This window comes from Crocodylus porosus, unplaced genomic scaffold (genome assembly GCF_001723895.1).
Source record: "Crocodylus porosus isolate Cpor-Errol unplaced genomic scaffold, CroPor_comp1, whole genome shotgun sequence".
Lineage (NCBI taxonomy): Eukaryota > Metazoa > Chordata > Crocodylia > Crocodylidae > Crocodylus > Crocodylus porosus.
Window position 1 is genome coordinate 7,213,362 of NW_017728928.1, and position 19,519 is coordinate 7,232,880.

The window sequence follows — 19,519 nt, forward strand, 5'->3', positions numbered from 1 at the left end:
TTCCCCCAGATCCTGGTGGTCACCCCTGATAAACTTATAGGTGGCCACCAGATCATCCCTGAGCCTGCGCTTTTCCAGGCTAAAGAGTCCCATGGCTCTCAGCCTGTCATCGTAAGATCTGTTTTCCTGACCTCTTGTGGTACACGTGCTGCAGGCTGGCCACCTGTCTTAGGATATTACTGGTTGACCTGGAAAGAAAGATGCTCAGAAAAATGTAATTGTGAAATGACATCCTGTAGGGCCAAGATGCTCCAATCATTCAGGGGAATCATTCAGGGGATGTAAGGATAAGCATGCTTGAGCCTCCAAATATCTGGAGGTTAACTTATCTCAGTTGGAAAAGCCTATTATCTTCCCAGGTCTTTACAGAAACCTACTTGCAGCATGTTGCTAATCCGTCTCCTTGAATGTTCCCAGAGTAACATATTTCCCTTGGACCATTACTGCTAAATAGGAGGTGTCTGACTGTGTCTCCTTAGCAAGTTCTAAGTTTGAACATTTAAAGAACTTCTAAATTTGTTCTTGTCAAAACCCCATCTGTGTAAGTGTTCAACATATTTTTTAAACGATGAATAAATCTGCACCATAATTTGCACATTGAAGACCACAGAAAGAAGACACATTGTTAGCATAATTATTGCTCTGCTGAACAGCGAGCACAAAGAGAACACGCTTCTAGTGGAGGTGAAATTATTATAGAATCAGACAATTCAGACACGGGAAAGACTTATTAGATCACCAAATCTGTTTTCTTTCCAGTGCAGTATCGTTCTCAATGGTATTTTCTCCCATGGTCTAGCCCTGGTTTAAATGCCTCAAGCAAAGCCATAATGACAAGTGCATTCCTTCTCTCTGACTCCCTCTATATTTCTTTCTTGATACTAATCTTCCAGGTTTTGTTCCTCGACGTTATCCCTTTTATTTTGAGTTACACCCCTCACTCTCTCTTCAGTATTCACCCCTTTCAAATGTTGGCTCTACCTGCCCTCCATTAGAAAGCAAATATCTGGAGAACATTTACACGGCTCATTCTTACCTTCCTGTGAGGCTACTTCAGTGCAGCACCCTAATGTAAACCAAATGGTAAATGCATGTCTCAATTCCCCTCCTCCTTGACTCGGACCAGTTTAGGAATACTATTTCCAGCCTAATTATGCAAGTTAGATTTTCTCTTGTATATGGGGGGAGGAAAGTCTGAGTTGCTAAAGGCACAGCAACATAACTCCACATAAAACACCCAGAGATTACAGCACTAAAATAATAGGGCACGTTAAATGTGAAAATATACGCTATTGGGCTATTCAGTGGTTTGGATTCAGTCCACAGCTTCTTATATGCCAAGAGCACAAAATAAAAAACGTAAAACTACACTAAGGACCATAAACTTCCCCACATTGTTCTTTGCTTTTGTTTTACAGTCTTGTCTAAGTAAGAAGCCAGAAAAGCAGAGCTGGGATTAGAGGATAATTTGGATCCACAAGAAATGGAATTTTAACAGTCTGTTATTTAATTAACTAATAAATAACATGAATTGCCCGGGATTGTAAAATATCAGCAGTAGCAAAACAAGCCGGTTTTAATAAATGATAAGGTAATCGAGTGTTGAGCCTTCGAGCCAACACTTACTAGACGAGATGAGGGGGGTGGTAGCGACCGGGTTTAGATTACAAACCTCAGCACTGAGATAGCGTCGAGCAGATCATTCCAAGGGTAAATTTATGATTTTTGCAGGTTCTCTCTTTTTACGCCGGACATATAAAAGTATCTTTGTTGTTTCCCAAATACAAGGGGTATATATAGAGAACGAGATAAATAGGCCTGTGGAGGGATAGGAGAAAACTGCACACGGGCCCTTCCTGGACAGGAGTGGGAGCACTGGGCTCTGGAAGAATCTGTGATGTAGTCTGCTGTTTTCCTGGGGAAGAATGGATAGAAAGGGCTGGGTGGTCTATAATCCCATGGCTAGAAAAGGGCGTATCACTCCCATGACTGGTCCACAGAAGTGAACCGAACAGTGTAAAACCAGTGAGAGAGGAAAATCTCACCCCTAATAATCCCTGGGCTTGCCTATCAGCTCTAGTCACTCTGGGTGGCATTCAGCGAGGAAGAGGTTAGCCTGACACCTGTACACCACTGTGAACCCACTTCAACCCTTTTTGGGGGCAGAAGTGAAGATTGGACTTTGCACCGACGCTGTGTATGAAGCTGGATTTTCCCCTTTGTGAAAAAAGATCTCACGGTTGGACGTTGATGCCACATACATTCAGATGAGAAATAAGGCTACAGCTTGTTAGCGTGGATGGCAGATAACCACGGGAGCAACTTATCCAAGACATAGTAGATTCTTTACCGTATTCAGTTCATAAATCAAAGCTGGGTATCTTCCTAAAAGGGATGCTATAGCTCAAGCAGAAGTTATGAGCTCAAAGCAGGAATTTACTGGGTGAGGTTGTAGGGCTTGGGTCAGATGCAGAAGATCCAAAGAAGTGATCATAATCGTTCTTTTCGGCCTTAAAATCTTCCATCTGTAATTCTCAGCTCACAGAACAGCATAAGCCTGTGAGTTTTATTACTGCATATTAATGCTAATTATTTATTCCATATAAACTTTTAAAATGGTCTGTGAAATCAAAGTCCTCTCTCTTTGGTAAATGTAGTAAAAACAGGTTTTCCTGCTTATGAATCAAATGACTCTCAAGCTAATTTTCAAAATTAATTTCTGACTTGTCCAATAAAATACATTTACAAGTAAGGCTCAGAAAGAAAATATTTGGGAAGCATTTCAATGAAGGTGCGGGTTCCCCTCTTAAGAAAGCATCACATAATTACTTAATCTGCACAAAATTTGTTTGGAATGAATGATTGGCAGAGAAAAAAATACTTAAAAAAAAAATACATTTGAAGTGTTGCCAGGACTTGTAATTGGAGTAACTTGGTTCTGCTATTCTGCAGCACGGTATTATGAAGACAAATGGATGACTTTGTTGTTTGTAATCATCACGGTTTTCCAGAAGATTAAACATATGAAAGCGAAGCTTCCTAAGCGATTCCCTGAGATAATTCATCATTTCACAGAGCAGGTTCAAAAGCAACAGCTGATCTAATTCCCAAACCTCTTGAACTCACTGTACATTCCTATGTATCCTTCCTGGTGTTCTTGGGAGCTTGTTTCCTTCAGCATCTGAAATGCTTTGGGCCACACAAACGAACAAGGTCTGGGCTTCCCTGCACAGCCCAAGCGAGCAGACTTTGCGCAGGGGATCTCAACGGAAACTGGGGAATTTAATCCTCTCTTGTCCAGCTGCGACATTGGAGCAGCTGCTGCTCTTGAGCTCCTTTTATAAGTGGGGTTTTGGTCAGCCCATCAACCAAGCCACTCATCGTCTCTGGCCTGTCTTTCCACACTTCCAATACCCCTTCCCTGCACTCAGAGGGAGGATGAGGCATGCATGCTCCTCCCCAGAGAGGCAGCATTTCTGTATGCGAGGGCAGGGGCCAAGAGGGCCCCACTTCGAATCCTTCCTTGGTCATTGTCTCATGTTAACTCTACTGCTCACTAAACACTGGCCCTGATCTCCCTCTTACTTAAACCAGTGTACGTGATAAGATTCACACAGGATAAAAACAGTGGTCTGGGATCTGATTCTGGCCCGTTGTTTAGTTGTGCCTCACAAACAGTGGAGAAAATAGGCGCACTCCATTGGGTCCTTAGCTGATGAACACTAGTAAGGCGTTGTAGCACTCTATGGACCTGTGGTGATTGAAACCAGCTGAGGATCATGAGTATAAGCATTTAGCCTGAGGGGTACTATGTGGTGTAGTAGATTTCATAGGCAACTGCTAGACGGGTTATGGGGGGGGGGCACGTGTCCCCCCGACAGGGCCATTCCCACCACTGACACCACTGGTGGCTTTTGCGGGTGCTTGCCAGCCCCAGTCCCGCTGCCACCACCAACATCTGTGGGTATTTGCCAGCCCCAACCCTGCTGCTGGCACTGGCTTCTGTGGGTGCCTCCCCAGACTCAGGAGGCACCAGTTGCCCATGGCAGATTTGGCACAGGGCTGTTTCAGAAGACCAGTATCCTGATACGGACTCAGTCCTGAAACCATCCTAAGCCTCAGCCTCTTCATCTGAGAGATGAGATACCAATATTTACTTGCACAGGGCTGCTCAACCTCTTGCTGGAGGGCCAGGTTTGGCTTATGAGGCCACGTCTCCTGGCCAGAGGGGTTCCCTGCAGGTCTGAAAGTTTGGCGGCTGGGGAGCAGTGGCAGTGTTTACTGAAGCTCCCCTTCTGCCATAATTCCTGGACCCACAGGTCAGATGACATGGCCCTGCACACCAGATTGCACCAACTCCCAGTAGGCCATTGTATGGGCTTGAGCTGCCGAGTGGATCAATCTAGTGGGAGGGGGCAGCTGGGTTGCACTCATGGGCCAGCTCTGCATGCCAGGTCTGGCCCATGGACTGGCCTCACACCTCTGATGTGGCCCAAAGGGTCAGAAAGTTGAGTGTGACTCTTATCGACAAAAGTGCTGTGAAGCCTAAATAACAGGTCAGATCCTTCCGTTGGTGTAAAATGGAAGAGGTCCATGGACAACTCTGCAGTGGTGTTGATTTATGCTAGCAGAAGTTCGACTTCACAAAGTTTTACATGACTGGAAACAATTAAATCATGAGATCCTTCTGGCCCTGTGCTCCACCCACTAGCCAGTCATCCTCCCTGGACCAAAAACACTCCTAGCTTTCAGTTCACATTGACACTTCCCAGCTGCAAATTTCAGAGGAGAAGTAACGTTGTGATTCCTTCTCCCCTTTTCAATGCAAAAATGTTTCCAGTTTCCCAACGTTTCACAAAACTACTAAACTATTGGCACAGACTTGGAGTTTTTTTTTGTCTTCCCCTGCAGTGTGGGGTATGGTCCTCTTCTTTGGATCTCTTGAGTATATTTTAATCAACTACTTCCACCCCTCAGTGTAGCAGGATGTTGACAGTGGCCTCAACCTCAGCTTTATCTGTGGCAAGTTAAAGGGCACTTGTGATGTTTCAGGTATTGTGTCGGGTCCTTGTGTGTGTCGGTCGTTTCCAAAGCTTTTAAGAACAGGTTAGACAAACACTCATTTCTGGTGGTTTTGACAGCGATGCTCCTGTCCTGAGCAAGGGGTTGGACTAGATAACCTGCCAAGGTCCTTTTCAGCTCTATTTTCTCATGATAGGGATCACGTCAACTGCACGGCTTAGCTACGCCTCTAACGTGCATCGAGAAGGCCCTTCGTAATGGTACGATGCGGATTCAGCCACATATCTAATGGCACGAGGAATGAATTTCACATGACCAAAGCAAAAATATTGTTATGATAGGCACCACCAGGTGGCACTGCTACCCATCATCTTCTAAGGGGTTTTGGGGTTGGTTTTTTGTTTTTTTGTAAGTGTGTGAGAAAATGTTCAGTCTTTGGAAGATTGCTACAATGGTGTTAGGGTTTTTGCTCTTTTAAAATTCAAGATCAGGGGACATGTAAGAAGAGTGGCAGAGGCTCTCAATTCTTGGCGAAGCTCTCCCCCACGTCGAACTGGAGACTCCCGAAAGAATTGCCTGCACGTTGTTGGTGAGCATTTTTGTCCCTAGACTGGAGTCCAGGTGTCATTCCCGTCACATCACTCACTATTCTTTGATGAGGAGGCTGATCTGGAAGGGCCTGGATGTGCGCTACCTCTCAGGAGGAGGGAAATGGTACCATAACAAAATGCCCTACCAGATAATCACATAGGAAGGAACCTGTTTAAGAGCCGTAATGTGCTACCTCCAGCTTCCTTTCCAAAATTCCCTACAAATATTCATGTTTGTGTGAATCCTAATGAGAGAAACATGTGCTTTCCTTGCAATATCTCTTTTCCCTGTCCAAATGACCATAGTTTAAGTTGCCATAGTTACAACTGGGCTTTGGCAGACCTTTGATCATCATGATTGTGGAATATCTGCATACGAAGAACTGAAGCCGAATCTATCAATTTTAGCCCGATGATTTCAGCCTTACGTACTTAAATTGCTTGTCGCAGTTTGGAATATAACAGGCAAACCAGCAAAGAAAAACGATAGCTTCGTGGCAGTTTGATTCTTCCTTTTAAACCAAGTTCCTTTGCCATTAGGCATTATTCCGGTCAGAAATCTTAGCTGAAAACCCCCCAAATAGTAATATTTCTACAGCCCACATAGAATAAGGGCATTTCAAATGCTTTCTAAAGAACGCTAAGTAGCTGCTGCAGCCTGCGAGCCATCACAGACCCATGAATGAAAGAGCACATGAGTGGCTGAGATTCGAACCCTCTCCCAGATTTAGGTTTTTTCCATTAGAAAATGTAGCAAACTTGCCTTCACACAGGATAGTGCAACTATTTTTCATTACACATCGGCACCACCTTTGCTAGAATATGCAGTGCCTTCCATTTGGATGTTGCCAGGTCCTCTCTGTTGATCCAAAACATTTGTTAACTTTAACTGGGGTTTTTTTTTGGGGGGGGGAGAGAGAAAGATCCTTGTAACATTTTCATGGAGTCTTGCATGAAATGCAGGGAAAACAATTAAATACGTGTGTGGAATATAAGGGGGAGGGAGGATTTGTGTGGCTGCTGGCTTTAAAAGTGGGTTGCTTATTTTAAGGGTTAAAAGCAAGATAGCGCACTAAAGTGATTCCAGATGGGCCAATATTAATATCTTTCTTTGCCTGATGAATGAGAAGGTATGACCTAGTTAGGAAACTGCTAAAATTACAGGCGCCACAGAGGCTTCGGCTGGTGCCTACCGCACAGATATGTTATCCTTACCTCTGCAGCTGTAATGCTGATGAGACGCTCGGACCTGCTGAAGGAGATGTTCCAGGGCTTCAGTGTGTCCCCTGTGTCGAGGGTCTCTTCCATCGCAGTCTTTCCAGTCTGGTGAACAAAAGGACCAAGCAGAACTAAGTGTAAAGGGACAGGAAAGGGAGTTTTAAATGGTTTTCTCGCTTCTAATAGTCCTGAGCTTCAGAAGACATTTGCATGTACGCAGGCAGGCGGAAACAGCAGCTGCTTTTAAGTCTGTTGCTGCTGCTTACACGATAACCTTCCTCTGCAAACCAGGTGATAATATTAATATATAGGTAGGTACCTGTTCAAATCTGAGCAGCTCCCGGGAGCTTCTGTTGTGACAGCTGGACAGTGTCTGTCAGATCTCCTATGTGGCTCCCATTACTCTGGTCAGTGCTTCTCAGTCATTAATGTGTCACCCTCCCAATGCCCCGGTGTGGTAGGGAAGCGCTTTTATCTCCCTTTTACAGTGCAGGGACGGAGGCACACAGAGGATAAATAATGTTATCACAGTCATGCAGGAAAACGATTGCAGGGAGGAGAGTTGAACCTTGCTTCCCCACAGCTGAGTCCCGTCTCTGTGGGACCATTCATACCAGTTTGGTCCATGCATGGTGGGGAACCCCTGCACTGCCACCCGTGGCACTGACTGTGCCAGGCACTGTCCTGGTAAGACAAGGAGCCACAGTTTCTCCCCCAAACACCTTCAGTCTGGGAAAAAAAAAAGGCTTTGCTTGCATGCTCTCACTGGCTTCTGGCTATGTTCTCAGTCTTAATAAAACCTGCTAGCACAAGCTGCTCAAGTCTTCTCGTGCTCTCAGCCCAGATCAGCCAGGCTGCTGAGTTTGCAGCACACAGGAGATTCGCGCTTTCAAATGACATCGTTTCAGAAGTTGTTTTCACTTTTTAGAAAGCAAAAGAAATAATAAGCTCTCCCCATCTCCCCCATGAAGCACACCCGCCTGCCTCTCCTCTGTTGGCACGGGGGCACGTACAGATTCAGAGCCACCAACAGACTGTTTGCTCACTCGCTAAATATACAGGGCTTGTTTATGGGGCAAGCCCAGTCCAAGGGCCTTCCTATGCCAGCAGGTATAAAGATGCCTTTTTCTTCCTTGTATTATGCTTGCTACAGTGATAACAAGCCCCATGCCAGGATGGTTTTAATGGCCAGGTGGTACTGCTACAGTGCTCAAGGCCTAGAAGGCCTGTCCCTCAGGGTATGTACTGTGGTGGGTGTCAACAGCAGCACAGCATCTGTCCTACACTGAGAGGTCAATTATCAGCATGGTCCACTGAGGACAAGCTATGCAGGGATGGATGAGGAGCGCAGCGCGGATTAGCTGGACAAACCATACCAAGCTTGGCACATCTGCCGGCCAAGGACTGCCAGAGCACAGCAGTCTTCTGTGTATCCCGCTTCTCCTTTTATTCCCCCAGAACGAGAATAAGGACCTTCACTCCTGAGTGTCTGGGGCGGGGTGCATTGTGTCCCGCACTCATTGAGCCTCCATGCAAGAGGGACCTCCAGTTGGGAGGACTCACTGAATCTATGGCTGCTCAGTGCCAGCGGGGGATTCAGGATTGGGCCCTGGATCTATAAACCTGCTAGCCATTGGTGATGTGTAGGGCATGCACACAGGTGCATGTGCACCCCCTGAGACTGGCCGCGCAGCCCCTGGAGGCGCCAGCCCCAAAACCAGAAGTGCACCTCCAGTTTCACCGCTGGCTCGGCGATCGGCTGCTGGGGGACCCTCCCCGCGCTGGCGATCTGGTGATCGGGAGGCACCAGTCGCCCATGCTGCTAATATATTCTTCTAGCCATCATTATAAATGGTTTTATGGCACGTGAAGTGGTTTAAATGCAAGTGACAGCTGAGGGCCAAATTCTGCTCATTTATACCTGAGCAGTCCTGGAGTTGCACAGCTCTTGCCAAGAGCAGAGTCTGTGAGTTACTTTTATAACCCAAAGTGAAGGCAGCCGCCCTGGACGAGGCTTTTCCCGCAGGAATAAGTTCTGCAGACAGCAGATGCCCAGTAACAGAGCAAATAGCCTGTGGCATTTCAAGCTGAAGTTCTGATGTTAATGCTGCCTAAAAAAAGAATTTAAATTCAGGCTGTAAGGGTCTTGCTCACTGAAAAGCTTAAGTATGTGTCACTAAGGATACTTAATGAAAATACCGCAGACTTGCCAGCTATACGCAGCGATCTGGACTTGCTTAATGCTACCATGCTCACTGATGAAGAAAACATACATATATGGCCATGATGAAATACTGCTCTTTGCCACACAGAGACCCAGCATAAATTCCCATGTGTGCACAGCTACTACTGTTCTCGCATGCCTCACTGCAAAGGCTTGGCTTGCCTCATAAAAGTAGCCCTGCTATCACTTGCTGCATATGTCCCAAATGCTGTTGTGGCCCTCATGTCACAGACGGCACAGCCTGGGAGGAGACAGGCAAACATGGCCCGAATGTCACGAGGCTCTTCCAGGGGCCAGAGTGGCATTAGCTTTATGGGTGTCCGAACTGCAGAGCGCAATGTCACGCAGATATATCCGAGTTGGGTCTGTACAGTCAAGGCCGGGGACCAGAGCTTGACAGCCGGGTTAGCACAGAGTTTCCCCCGAGCTCCCAACCACAGCTTCTTAGGGCATCACACTAAAGCGACCAGACTGCTTTCAGGACCCGAGCCAGGTCATTCAGACCTACACACCTGACCCTTAGTGGGAGCTGCAAGGGAGAACAGTGGAAGTCTGCTTCTATCAGTCTTACACCAGCTCCTGTACTATGAGCAGAGAGAGGTAGTTAGCCATGCAAGTCTGAAGTCAGAGAGGGTAGAGATGCAGCTTGTGGATTCACTAAATCAGAGATGCATATACTTCCACGAGCCCAAGCGCACATCCTCAGATGTTGCCATCAGTCCTGTACTACACACACTGTTTCCTGGGCCTCCAGGACACCTATACTCAGCCGGAGGCTGCAGCAGAGGCTGTAGGATTCTGGTTAAATCTGGCTGAACATTTGGAAAAGGCTGAGGAGCGAATATGAAGACAGTGGCATTCTCCAAAGAGCAGGACAATGCAATGTCTGCAATACTTCAATCTCATAACAGGTTGCAACCTGCCTTGCCTAGGACTCCCTGATCTGCAGGGTGTGTTTTCCACTGACTGACACCAAACTCCTGTAAAACAGATAGTTTCTTCCTTAAGGTGTCAAGGACTTCTGAGATGCTGGGGGCCAAATTGTATACAATTATAGCTGTGCAAATCCAGAGCACCTCCATGCAGGGGAGTGTCAGTTAGAGTAGGATTTTATCCTTGTACACTCAGACAGAAGATTTAATTAGAGGAACCCTGGATCCACTCTGGGTTAAGCCACAACAAAATTTGGTCCACAATTAGAAAACAGGACTTCATCAGGATGAGGACGCCAACCCCCAACTCACTGTAACACTCTCGGCTACCTTGATTTTCTCACATTAGCATTCAAGCTTATTAAATTGTTACATTAGCTCAATAAAAGCAAGTGCTAATGCAATAAAGTAAAAAAAACTTTACTGCACTAACCAATACAAGGGAAGCTGCAACGTGCCTAGCCAAGTCAACAGCAAAGACTTAGCCAGGAAGAGTTACTAACAATAGGATGCCATTGTGATAGGTTAAAACGTTGTAAAAATAAAATTGTATCCCAGACGGGATGCCACAAAACACGTCATGGCCTTTGAAAAGGAAGGAAGGTTTCAGCCTTGTTTGGAAAATTCTAGCTACTATTTCAGGGCTTGATCCTGCAAACCTGGAGGTGCGTGAGTATTTTACTTCCCGTCAGCTTCAGCGGGACTTGACACCTGTTCTCACCTTAGGATCTGGCCCACAGCGCTTATATTTCAGTGCAATGCACTGTGTATAATTGCCTGCGATATCACTGCTTTCCAGTTTGCAGTTCAGAGTATGATCTTACACTATCAAGACTTATGAGGCAGGGCTGAAAGCACCAGGGGTATTTAGTCTGGAGAAGAAAAGACGGAGGGGGATTTGATAATCGCCTTCAAATACATGAAGGGCAATTACAAAGAAGATGGAGATGGACTTTTCTTCGTAGCTGTGTGGGAAAGGACTAGGAGCAACAGCCTCAAGCTTTGGCAGGGGAAATTTTGGTTGGAGATTATGGAAAACTTTCTGAATACCAGGGTGGTCAAGCATTGGAACAGGCTAGAGAAATTGGGGAATCTCCATCCTTGGACGTTTTCAAGAACAGGCTGGACAGACGATCAGCTTTAACGGTTTAGTCAGGGATGATCTTGCCTCATGCCAGGGGCTAGATGACATGGTGAAGTCCCTTCCAGCCCTGCTTTCCTACGAGTATACCATGTTCCACAGGAGAGACGCCTATGGAAAGGCAGTGAAGTAAAATTCCTTCCTTGTGTGCTTAAGTGCTTGCAGGATCAGACCCTTGGTAGACAATACAGTGACAAAACATTGGAAAAATGGTTGGAGTGGAGACAGCATAAGGACATTAAAAAGATTTGTATGTGTGTATATACACGTGGAATACACGCACACACACAAACCTGAAGAGCTCGAAGGATTACTGCAGTTCAAAGTTATGATGGATTTGGACAATGAGCCTACATCAGACAATTTGGAGGAAGCCATTAAATTGATTCCTGGGAACAAGGCATCTGGCAACGACTGTTTGCCCGCTAAAACGTACAAACACGCCAACAACAAATTACTTGGACAGCTCCATGATGTTTTGTTATTCTGCTTTGCTGGAAAGAGGAAGCAGTACCGCAAGATTTCGGAGATGAACAGTCTGTACAATTACACAAAAACAAAGGGGATAGAAGTGACTGTGACAGCTCTAGAGGTATTTTCCTGTTCAGCAAGGCTGGAAAAATTGTTACTCGCATCATGCTCCTAGGCTACAATCTCTAGGTGAAAGTCTCTATCCCGAAAGTCAAGGTGGCCTTCACTCAGGATGCTCGACCATTGATGTGATATATTCAGTCAACAGCTGCAAGGGAAGTGTAGAGAAAAATGAATACGACTGTACATAGCCTTCATCAATCTGATGAAGGCCTTCAATAGAGTCAACAGACAGGGCTTTTTTCTGTTCCAGAGAAACTGGGTTGTCCCCCCACAAAATGTATAAACTTGCTCATTACATCAAGGTATGAAGGCAAATGTAGATTATGATAATAAAGAATTAAACTCCTCTGACATCGAAACAACAGGGTGAAACGTGTGCATTTTAGCCTCCATACTTTTCTTAACATTTACTTTTCATTACTGTTTCTTCATGCATTCAAAGACAGCAATGATGGCATTTATCTTTGAACCAGACTAGACGGAGGCTTCAACATCTCAAGGTTTAGCATGAAAACCAAGGTGAAAGAACCGGTCCTGAGAAAATTCCCGTTTTCAGATGATGTGTTCTTGGTTGTCCAAAGTGAATCTTCCCAGCAAAATGTCTTGGGCATATTATCTGAATCATGCAAGAATTTCAGGATGGCAATTAGTCTCAAGAAGACTATGATTATGTACCAAGGGGTGGAAGAACCAGTGCCTGACATTACTCTGGAGGAGAAATCTCTTGTCATTGACAGTTTTTGCTACTTGGAGTCTACAATCAGCAGGAATCTGGACCTGCAGACTGAGCTGACTAACAGAAATGGACAAGCAGCTAAGAATTTTGCGCATGGAATAACAGAAAACTATCAGCTAAGGTGAAGATGCAAATCTATGAGAATTGGGCTGTCATCCCTGCTTTATGGTTCAGAAATGTGGACTACATATGGTAGGCCTATCATGATACTGAACAGCTTCCACATGAGGTGTCTGCGTAAGATCCTGAAAATAAAGTGGGAAAGCAGAATACCAAACACCGAAGTGCTGGAGTGCACAGGACTGGCACGTGTAGAAAACTGTATCAAGAAGAGAAGGTTGTGATGGATCGGCCATGTCAGGGAAATGGGAGAAGACCGTATCCCCAAGAATATTTTGCATAGTGAGATTCAAGATGGCTCTAGAAAGTCGGGTTGCCCTCTATGGTGGTACCACGATGCATGAAAAAATTCTATGAAGTTGCTCGACATCAATGTAGAAAGTTGGGAGGAGTGTGCAGAATCCTGCCCAATCTGGTGGGAACATCTGGCACTGGGTGCAGCTCAACATGAAGTGGCTTTGATCCAGAGGATGGAAGCAGAGCAAGAAAGAAGAAAGCAGCATCCTGTAAACTCTGGACTCCAACTCAGACAACGTATGGATCTGTGAAATTTGTAACAAGCTGTGTCGCTCTTGAATTGGCCTTGTCAGCCACAAATGGATTCATCAGGCATCTGACTAGACCTCTTACGTGTACACCATGATCCAGAGGATTGACAGTTGCCTACCATATATCTACACACACGCGCACAGATATAATATGCAACAAGCAAAGAAAATTCCAATACACACACACACACACTCTCTCTCTCTCTCTCTCTGTATATATACACGCACACTCTGCGTGTGTACGTGTGTGTATTTGTTTGTGGGCCTGAACTTATATTTCATTTACTGCATTCCCACCTGGCTTCCCCACCTGGCCCTTGGTCCTGGACGAGTGGATGTTTACAACCTCACTTTTAAAAGGGACAGATTCTGAGAAAGCAGCAGTTAGGAATCAAATACAGTGGATGTAACAGCTCATAACCTACTGGACGGAGAAGCGGAGGCAGGAGTAGTGGCTTGGGACAGACCCCATCCTTTCATGTTGTAGGCAGAGACTTGGACATAATACCTTTGGCCCTGCAAATGAACAAAAATGGAAACAAAATGCATTAAACCTTAAATGTTAATTTCTTTGCACTTTGCTTCTCTAACATGCCATACCTATCTTAACTGATATGGCCTTAAGTTAATGACTTGAGAAATTCCTTCTGCTCAGTTTTGTATCCTTATGCATCTGTGTGGATTGGCTCATGCTAGGAGAGCTTTCCTGGGGCAGGAATAGCACTGAGACGGGTTCAATTCTCTCGGCGGATTGAAGGGATTCAACCCCTGCATCCTTGCCTGCCTGCCACGGGAAGATCCCAGCCTCCAGGCTACAGGATACTCCCTCCCTCTGTGCTGAAGCTGCCCAGAAGAGCATGTCAGATTCAGGGGCATGGAAAACCAGTGAGCAAGGAGGAGCACAACTCTGCAGCAAAGTGCGTAGGCCGCGCTGTGTGCAGGAGGGAATTCAGGGTTTCAGTCTCTGATCTCACGATTATTTCCACCATTTACCCACTGCCTTGGCAGGAACCACAAACAGTGACAGGAGCAGGGACCGAAGCTCTCTCCTCCACGAGATTTCAAAGAAAGCGGAGGTAAGCCAGCGTGAGCCCTATTAAAAATCCTGCCGTTCCTGTAAAGATATTGCATCCGCATACCTGTGCGGAGCTAAAGGTATAACAAAGTTCTGCCCTCACATGCGTTCTTGGAAGTGACTGCACATTTAGCTGATTTGTATTTTAGTAAAGCTGCTTTATACTGCTGGTAAGAATGAAAAGGTAGAAGATGCAAGCGAGAGCCCACCAGCCTGGAAAAATAACGGGCTTCAAATCAAAGCTCTCTCCAGACCAAACGACTCAATAAAACAATCTCTTCTCAAACTGGTGCTGGAAGTTTTCATGTTGTGCCCATCCCTGAACTCCCACACAAACCTATTTAAGAATTTTAACCTTAGGGCACAGTCAGATATCCGTACCAACCTATGCTTCAGGCCAATGGCCAAGGTTTTTTGACCCAAATCTCTAATTCAACACCCAGTTCAGTCAATGGAAAGACTCCTATAAACTTTTGTGAACTTTGGATTGGGCCCTTAAAGAAGGCTTCCAGCACAAATATTTGTGCAACTTCTGAATGAGGCCAGCATTTGTGAACCAAAATTTGCTTCTACAAATGGTCTAAAAACCCTGGCAGAACAGGGTTATAGACACATGGCTGAAGTTAGACTCGGTAAAAATCCATGCGAATATTCATGAAAAGTTTTCTCCATCACTAACCCCGTTCTTATCCGCACAAACACACACATCCTCTCTTTAAAAAGAAAAAGACAGCAGTCAGCAACTGTGTTCCTGGATGAGGTGGAGGAGATAGACTTGTTATTTTAACCATCAGACATGGAGTCAGGACTGGATCACTCAGGAGCCTTTGATCTGCACTGAGATTATCCTGTGATCCAGAGAGCAGGGGCTTTCAGTCCAATCTTTTCTGATCTCCCCATAACATGACAACTTACAAAACAGTTCATGCTGTTTGTCTATTCCTCTGTGACTCCCAGATTATGGATACCAGACATATTATGCTTAATGACGGGCAGTTGTTGCCAGAGGAATGGTACTCTGCTGTTATTGCCAAGAGGTCTGGACACAAATGTCAGGGCCCTTATATCACCGGGGGAGTTAAAGATCTAAATTAATGATTTGGCCTTTACCGTTCTGAGGCCTGTGATGATGCACCTCAAAGACTGAAGATTATCCATGATAATTTCCCCGGCCAAAGGAGAAAAGTCTTCAGAGCAGCTCCATTCCACTAGAAAATAAATAGCCAAAGAAAAGCAAATCAGATTTCAGGGAAAGAAAATTGAGGCATTTTATCACCGTGGAAATTAAGTAGCTGCCTTTTCTCCCACCATTTACCGATTAACTCCTCCATGTGGCTAGAGCAAGACCATATGATGATTCACAGTGTTTTGTATGGTGCTCAATTGTGTGTGTGTGTGTGTGTGTGTGTGTGTGTGTCTGTCTGTCTGTGCGTGTGTGAAAAAATAGCTCAAAAGCTTTTCATAAAAGTATGTTTAAAAATGCTTTGGCATGCAAGTTACAGTCATTTAAGCAATTTCCTTTTAAAGAAAAAACAGCAGCAGGAAAGAGAGCTTGTGTGGAGAACTGAAAGCCCAAGTAACCCAACCTATACATCCAAATGGACAGAAAGCCTCCGGCTGTGCTGCTAAAGCCACACGGGTGGACCCTTGGGCCTGCATAGAGCCCCCGTGGCTATCAAGGCAATGCCATAGGGGTCAGTGGCATAAGGAGGGTGGCGTGAACAGGGCAACCACTTCATCTGCAAAAAAAGAGTGGCAGCTGCTTAATTACAATTGCGATCGTGGCGGTAACCAGAAGTCGCTGCTGCTTCTGGGCCCCAGGACCTCGGCTGCATCCTTGTACTGCCGAGAGCGGGGCAGAGATCTGTACGTCTGACTGCAGCGGACTCTGATTCTGTACTCTGCACCAGATCATAGGAAAGTAGGGCTGAAGGGACCTCGCAAAGACATCTAGTCCAGCCCCCTACTCAAGGCAGGATTTCTGTGGCATAATGACAGAAGTCGCACAGACCCACAAGACAGGACATTCATTACGGAGGGAGAAAAAAAAAAAAAATCAAGCAGCATTGCATTAAACTGTCCTTTGCAATCAGACAGATCCATCCTTTAGATGTAAGGATGTGGCTGCCCTTCCTGAAGTACTCGCAACCAGAAGAGCTGGCAAGATCAGCCCCACTGCCATTAACATTTCCCCTTTTACGCCTTGCGAAGGGAATGGGAGCACAAAAATACTTTAAGTTAGAGACGGGCAGATCTAGGAATTCGGTTTTCAAATGAGCACAAGTGAATGGTGAATTGTGACTGCTGACAGGGAAACAGCCTATTTTTCTTAAGTGATATGCTAGGAATGGCGAATTCCCTGGTTGTAGCATAGGGCCAGTTACTACAGCAGACTCACGTTTCTGGGATTTAATAGCTTGTCTGTTCACAACCCGTCTGGCTCCACGTGGTGGACAAGCCGTCGGCCTGGAGGTCTAGTTCAACAAGTCGTTGTGGAGATCGCAGGTTACAGACCAAATTCTCCTCTCGGTTATGCTCATGTAAACATGGACGAATGGCATAGACGGTCCGCATTTACATAATGGATTTGGCCCAGAGATTTCTTTCATTTTAGATCCTCAAAATTTCCCGCAGCGGCTATCGTTTTCACATGTGTAATTGTCAAGAGCTTCAGCTTTTGAAACCAAAGCACTAACTAAAGATGTATTTGATTTCAGAGCTTGAAATTTTCACACGTCTCAATGGCAAAGTCGGCTGTGCCCTTTTGGCATTTAGGGAAAAAAGGAACATTTCTCACAATATTTTCTGCTCAGCAGACACAGCGGTGGGTTTCCACAGTACTTTTGCAGGGTTACCAGAACAACAAAGGGCTTGCGTGTCTTTTCTGCCCTCTGCATGGCTTTCCCCCTTCTTTCTGACTGCACCTTGTAGTCTCACATATTGCACAAGTATGTCCTGAAACACTTTAACATTCGCCACTAAGAAAAGCATATTGGTTTTGTCTATTGCCCCTTTTAGATAAAATCCCCTGAAACACTAGGAAATTATAACTACCTAAATACTGCTGCCTTTAACAGCAGTCACAGGGCTATCTCTATCCACCACTATGAAAATTTAAAGGTTATTATTGCAGCATGTTGTGAAGTTTTTGCTGAGGATTTAATTACAGCAGGGCCTGCGAGTGCCACTGTAACTTGACGGCCTGTCAGAGTTTCCATTGTAAACCTTGATTTTTTCAGGGTTTTATAACTCGGCTGTATTAAATCACTTCGGACTGACACTTGCTCTGCATCACGCTGCTAGTTCGGGCATGTTTCTCCTTTCTCTTCAACTGGAGAAGCCCTTCCTCAGCTGTTGAACGGCTAGCAAACAGATGTGCGGTCACTTCAGGCCCAGATATATTGACAGAGTGATGTAAAAAGGCTTTGGCATAAATGAGTCCTGCATCTTTTGCACGTGTGTGTCTATCAGTGAGCATGCCGGGGCCCATTCTTGAGTGGGACCTTTGCAAGAAAATGCCAGCACTGTAGTAAAGCCAAAGACAGTTTCAACAGAATTTCAGATGCTGCCAGAAACACTCTTCATATGTGGCAAAAATATCCCATGAGCTTTAAAAATATATATATTTTACCCTACAGATGGAGTTGAGTGGTTTTGCATGATTTTTATTTCAAAATTTCAATGCAAAAAGGTCATTAGAACTATCTAACATTTTCAAAATGGTGAGTTTTGGGGTGCATTTTTCATAAAAATATTGATTTTTGATGGAATGCCAGTCCTTTCCGTGAAGTTTTTTGCTGAACATTTTCATCAGTGCAGTTTGTGCGTATATATATTTGCTCAGCCTTTATTTCAACAAGCTGTTTTTCACATTTTTGATCAGGTCTACTAAACAAGGTGATGACACAAGAGACAGCACAGTTTTTAAAATGGGGAAAAATAATTTGCAAATGATGGACCCTGTATTCACTTTGCACACACTGCCAATCTCTACCCTATGGCTATCTAGCTAAAAATAAGTCTAATTTCCCCACTTTGTTCTTATATGGAGCTTTTCATCAACAGATTCCAAGGATCTTCCAAAGGAGTTTGGTATCATTTCCCCCATTTTACTGATGAGGAAACTGAGACGCACATTAAAATCATTTTACTGCATAATTAACTTTATTCTATGGCTTATTCGTTTACTTCTTAGTATTTTCACATTGCACAGTCTCAACAAAAAGAAGCCAGTTTGCCTGTAGCACAGAAATTGTAACATGGTAGGACTATAAAATATACAGCCAAATCCACATCCCATACGAGTTATAGGGGGAGCCATTCTATTGACGTCAATGGGCACTGCATCAAGCCCACAATACAGAAAAATAATTCAAGATCCTGATGCTTATTGGCGCATCTTATCAGAGTGCACTGAGACGAGTTGTGTAAGCCCTTTTGTGCTATATAATTTTTACCGTGCAAAAAAGCCTGGTTGAAATGAACAGCTATCTGGCACCATTGATTTAAATACGATTATTTTTACCATAATATGGGTAACAGGAAGTAGCATGTTGTAGAAAGGTACTGCATGACAACAGAAGTCATTGCTACTATGATAACTTTCTGGAGGAACTCCGCTGAAGGATACTGAAAAGGAAATTGAGTGTTAATGTTGTATCACAAGCCCCAGCTATAATCTAACATCCACACAGATGCAAGGAGATGCAGAACCCAATGCCTCTTTGCATTACAGCTTCTGCATGTCATTCTAGGTGGGCAAAAAGGCTGCAAAACCCAAGCGGATCTGCTCACTGGAGAATGTCTCTAATGCACTGGTTGTATAAGGGCACAAACTAAAACGTGGCCAGACTCTTATGTGCTTTGCCTTCCCAATAACTGAAAGTTTGAGGTGAACAATTTCATCACTTATGCTTGTTACTAAGCCTCCAATGTCAAAGGGTATTGCACAGATTGTGGGTTTGTACTGAGATATGCACTTTGTTACTTAGCTGCTGAGCCACCAAAGAAATAATGTTGCTTTTGAGCATGTAACACAGGGGCGGGCAATTATTTCTGTCGGAGGGCCACTTACTGAGTTTTGGCAAGCCATCAAGGGTCGCATGACAGGCAGCCAGCGGCAGATAAATATTCATCTTCTTAATTTTGGGGGGGGCCCCACAGGCCGGATAGAATGGCCTGCTGGGCCACATTTGGCCCCTGGGCCGCATTTTGTCCACCCCTAAATTTGTAACACTTAGACACTGCCCATTGGAAGGGTTTTTATCTTAGTTTTGGAATAATAGGTTTAGAGGTAAAATAAAATAAAACAAAACAAAA

General features: G+C 44.9%; 1 protein-coding gene across 1 annotated transcript in view; it reads right to left on the minus strand.

Annotated features, from left to right (window-relative positions):
• Positions 1–19,519, minus strand: part of ANKFN1 (ankyrin repeat and fibronectin type III domain containing 1) — an 89,499-nt gene that overhangs the window by 17,804 nt on the left and 52,176 nt on the right. The window contains exons 7-9 of the mRNA XM_019542801.1: positions 15,311–15,408; positions 13,551–13,641; positions 6,828–6,935 (exon numbers count right to left, since the gene is read on the minus strand). Coding sequence (XP_019398346.1) covers positions 6,828–6,935; positions 13,551–13,641; positions 15,311–15,408 — 297 coding nt within the window. The remainder of the gene's footprint in view (positions 1–6,827; positions 6,936–13,550; positions 13,642–15,310; positions 15,409–19,519) is intronic.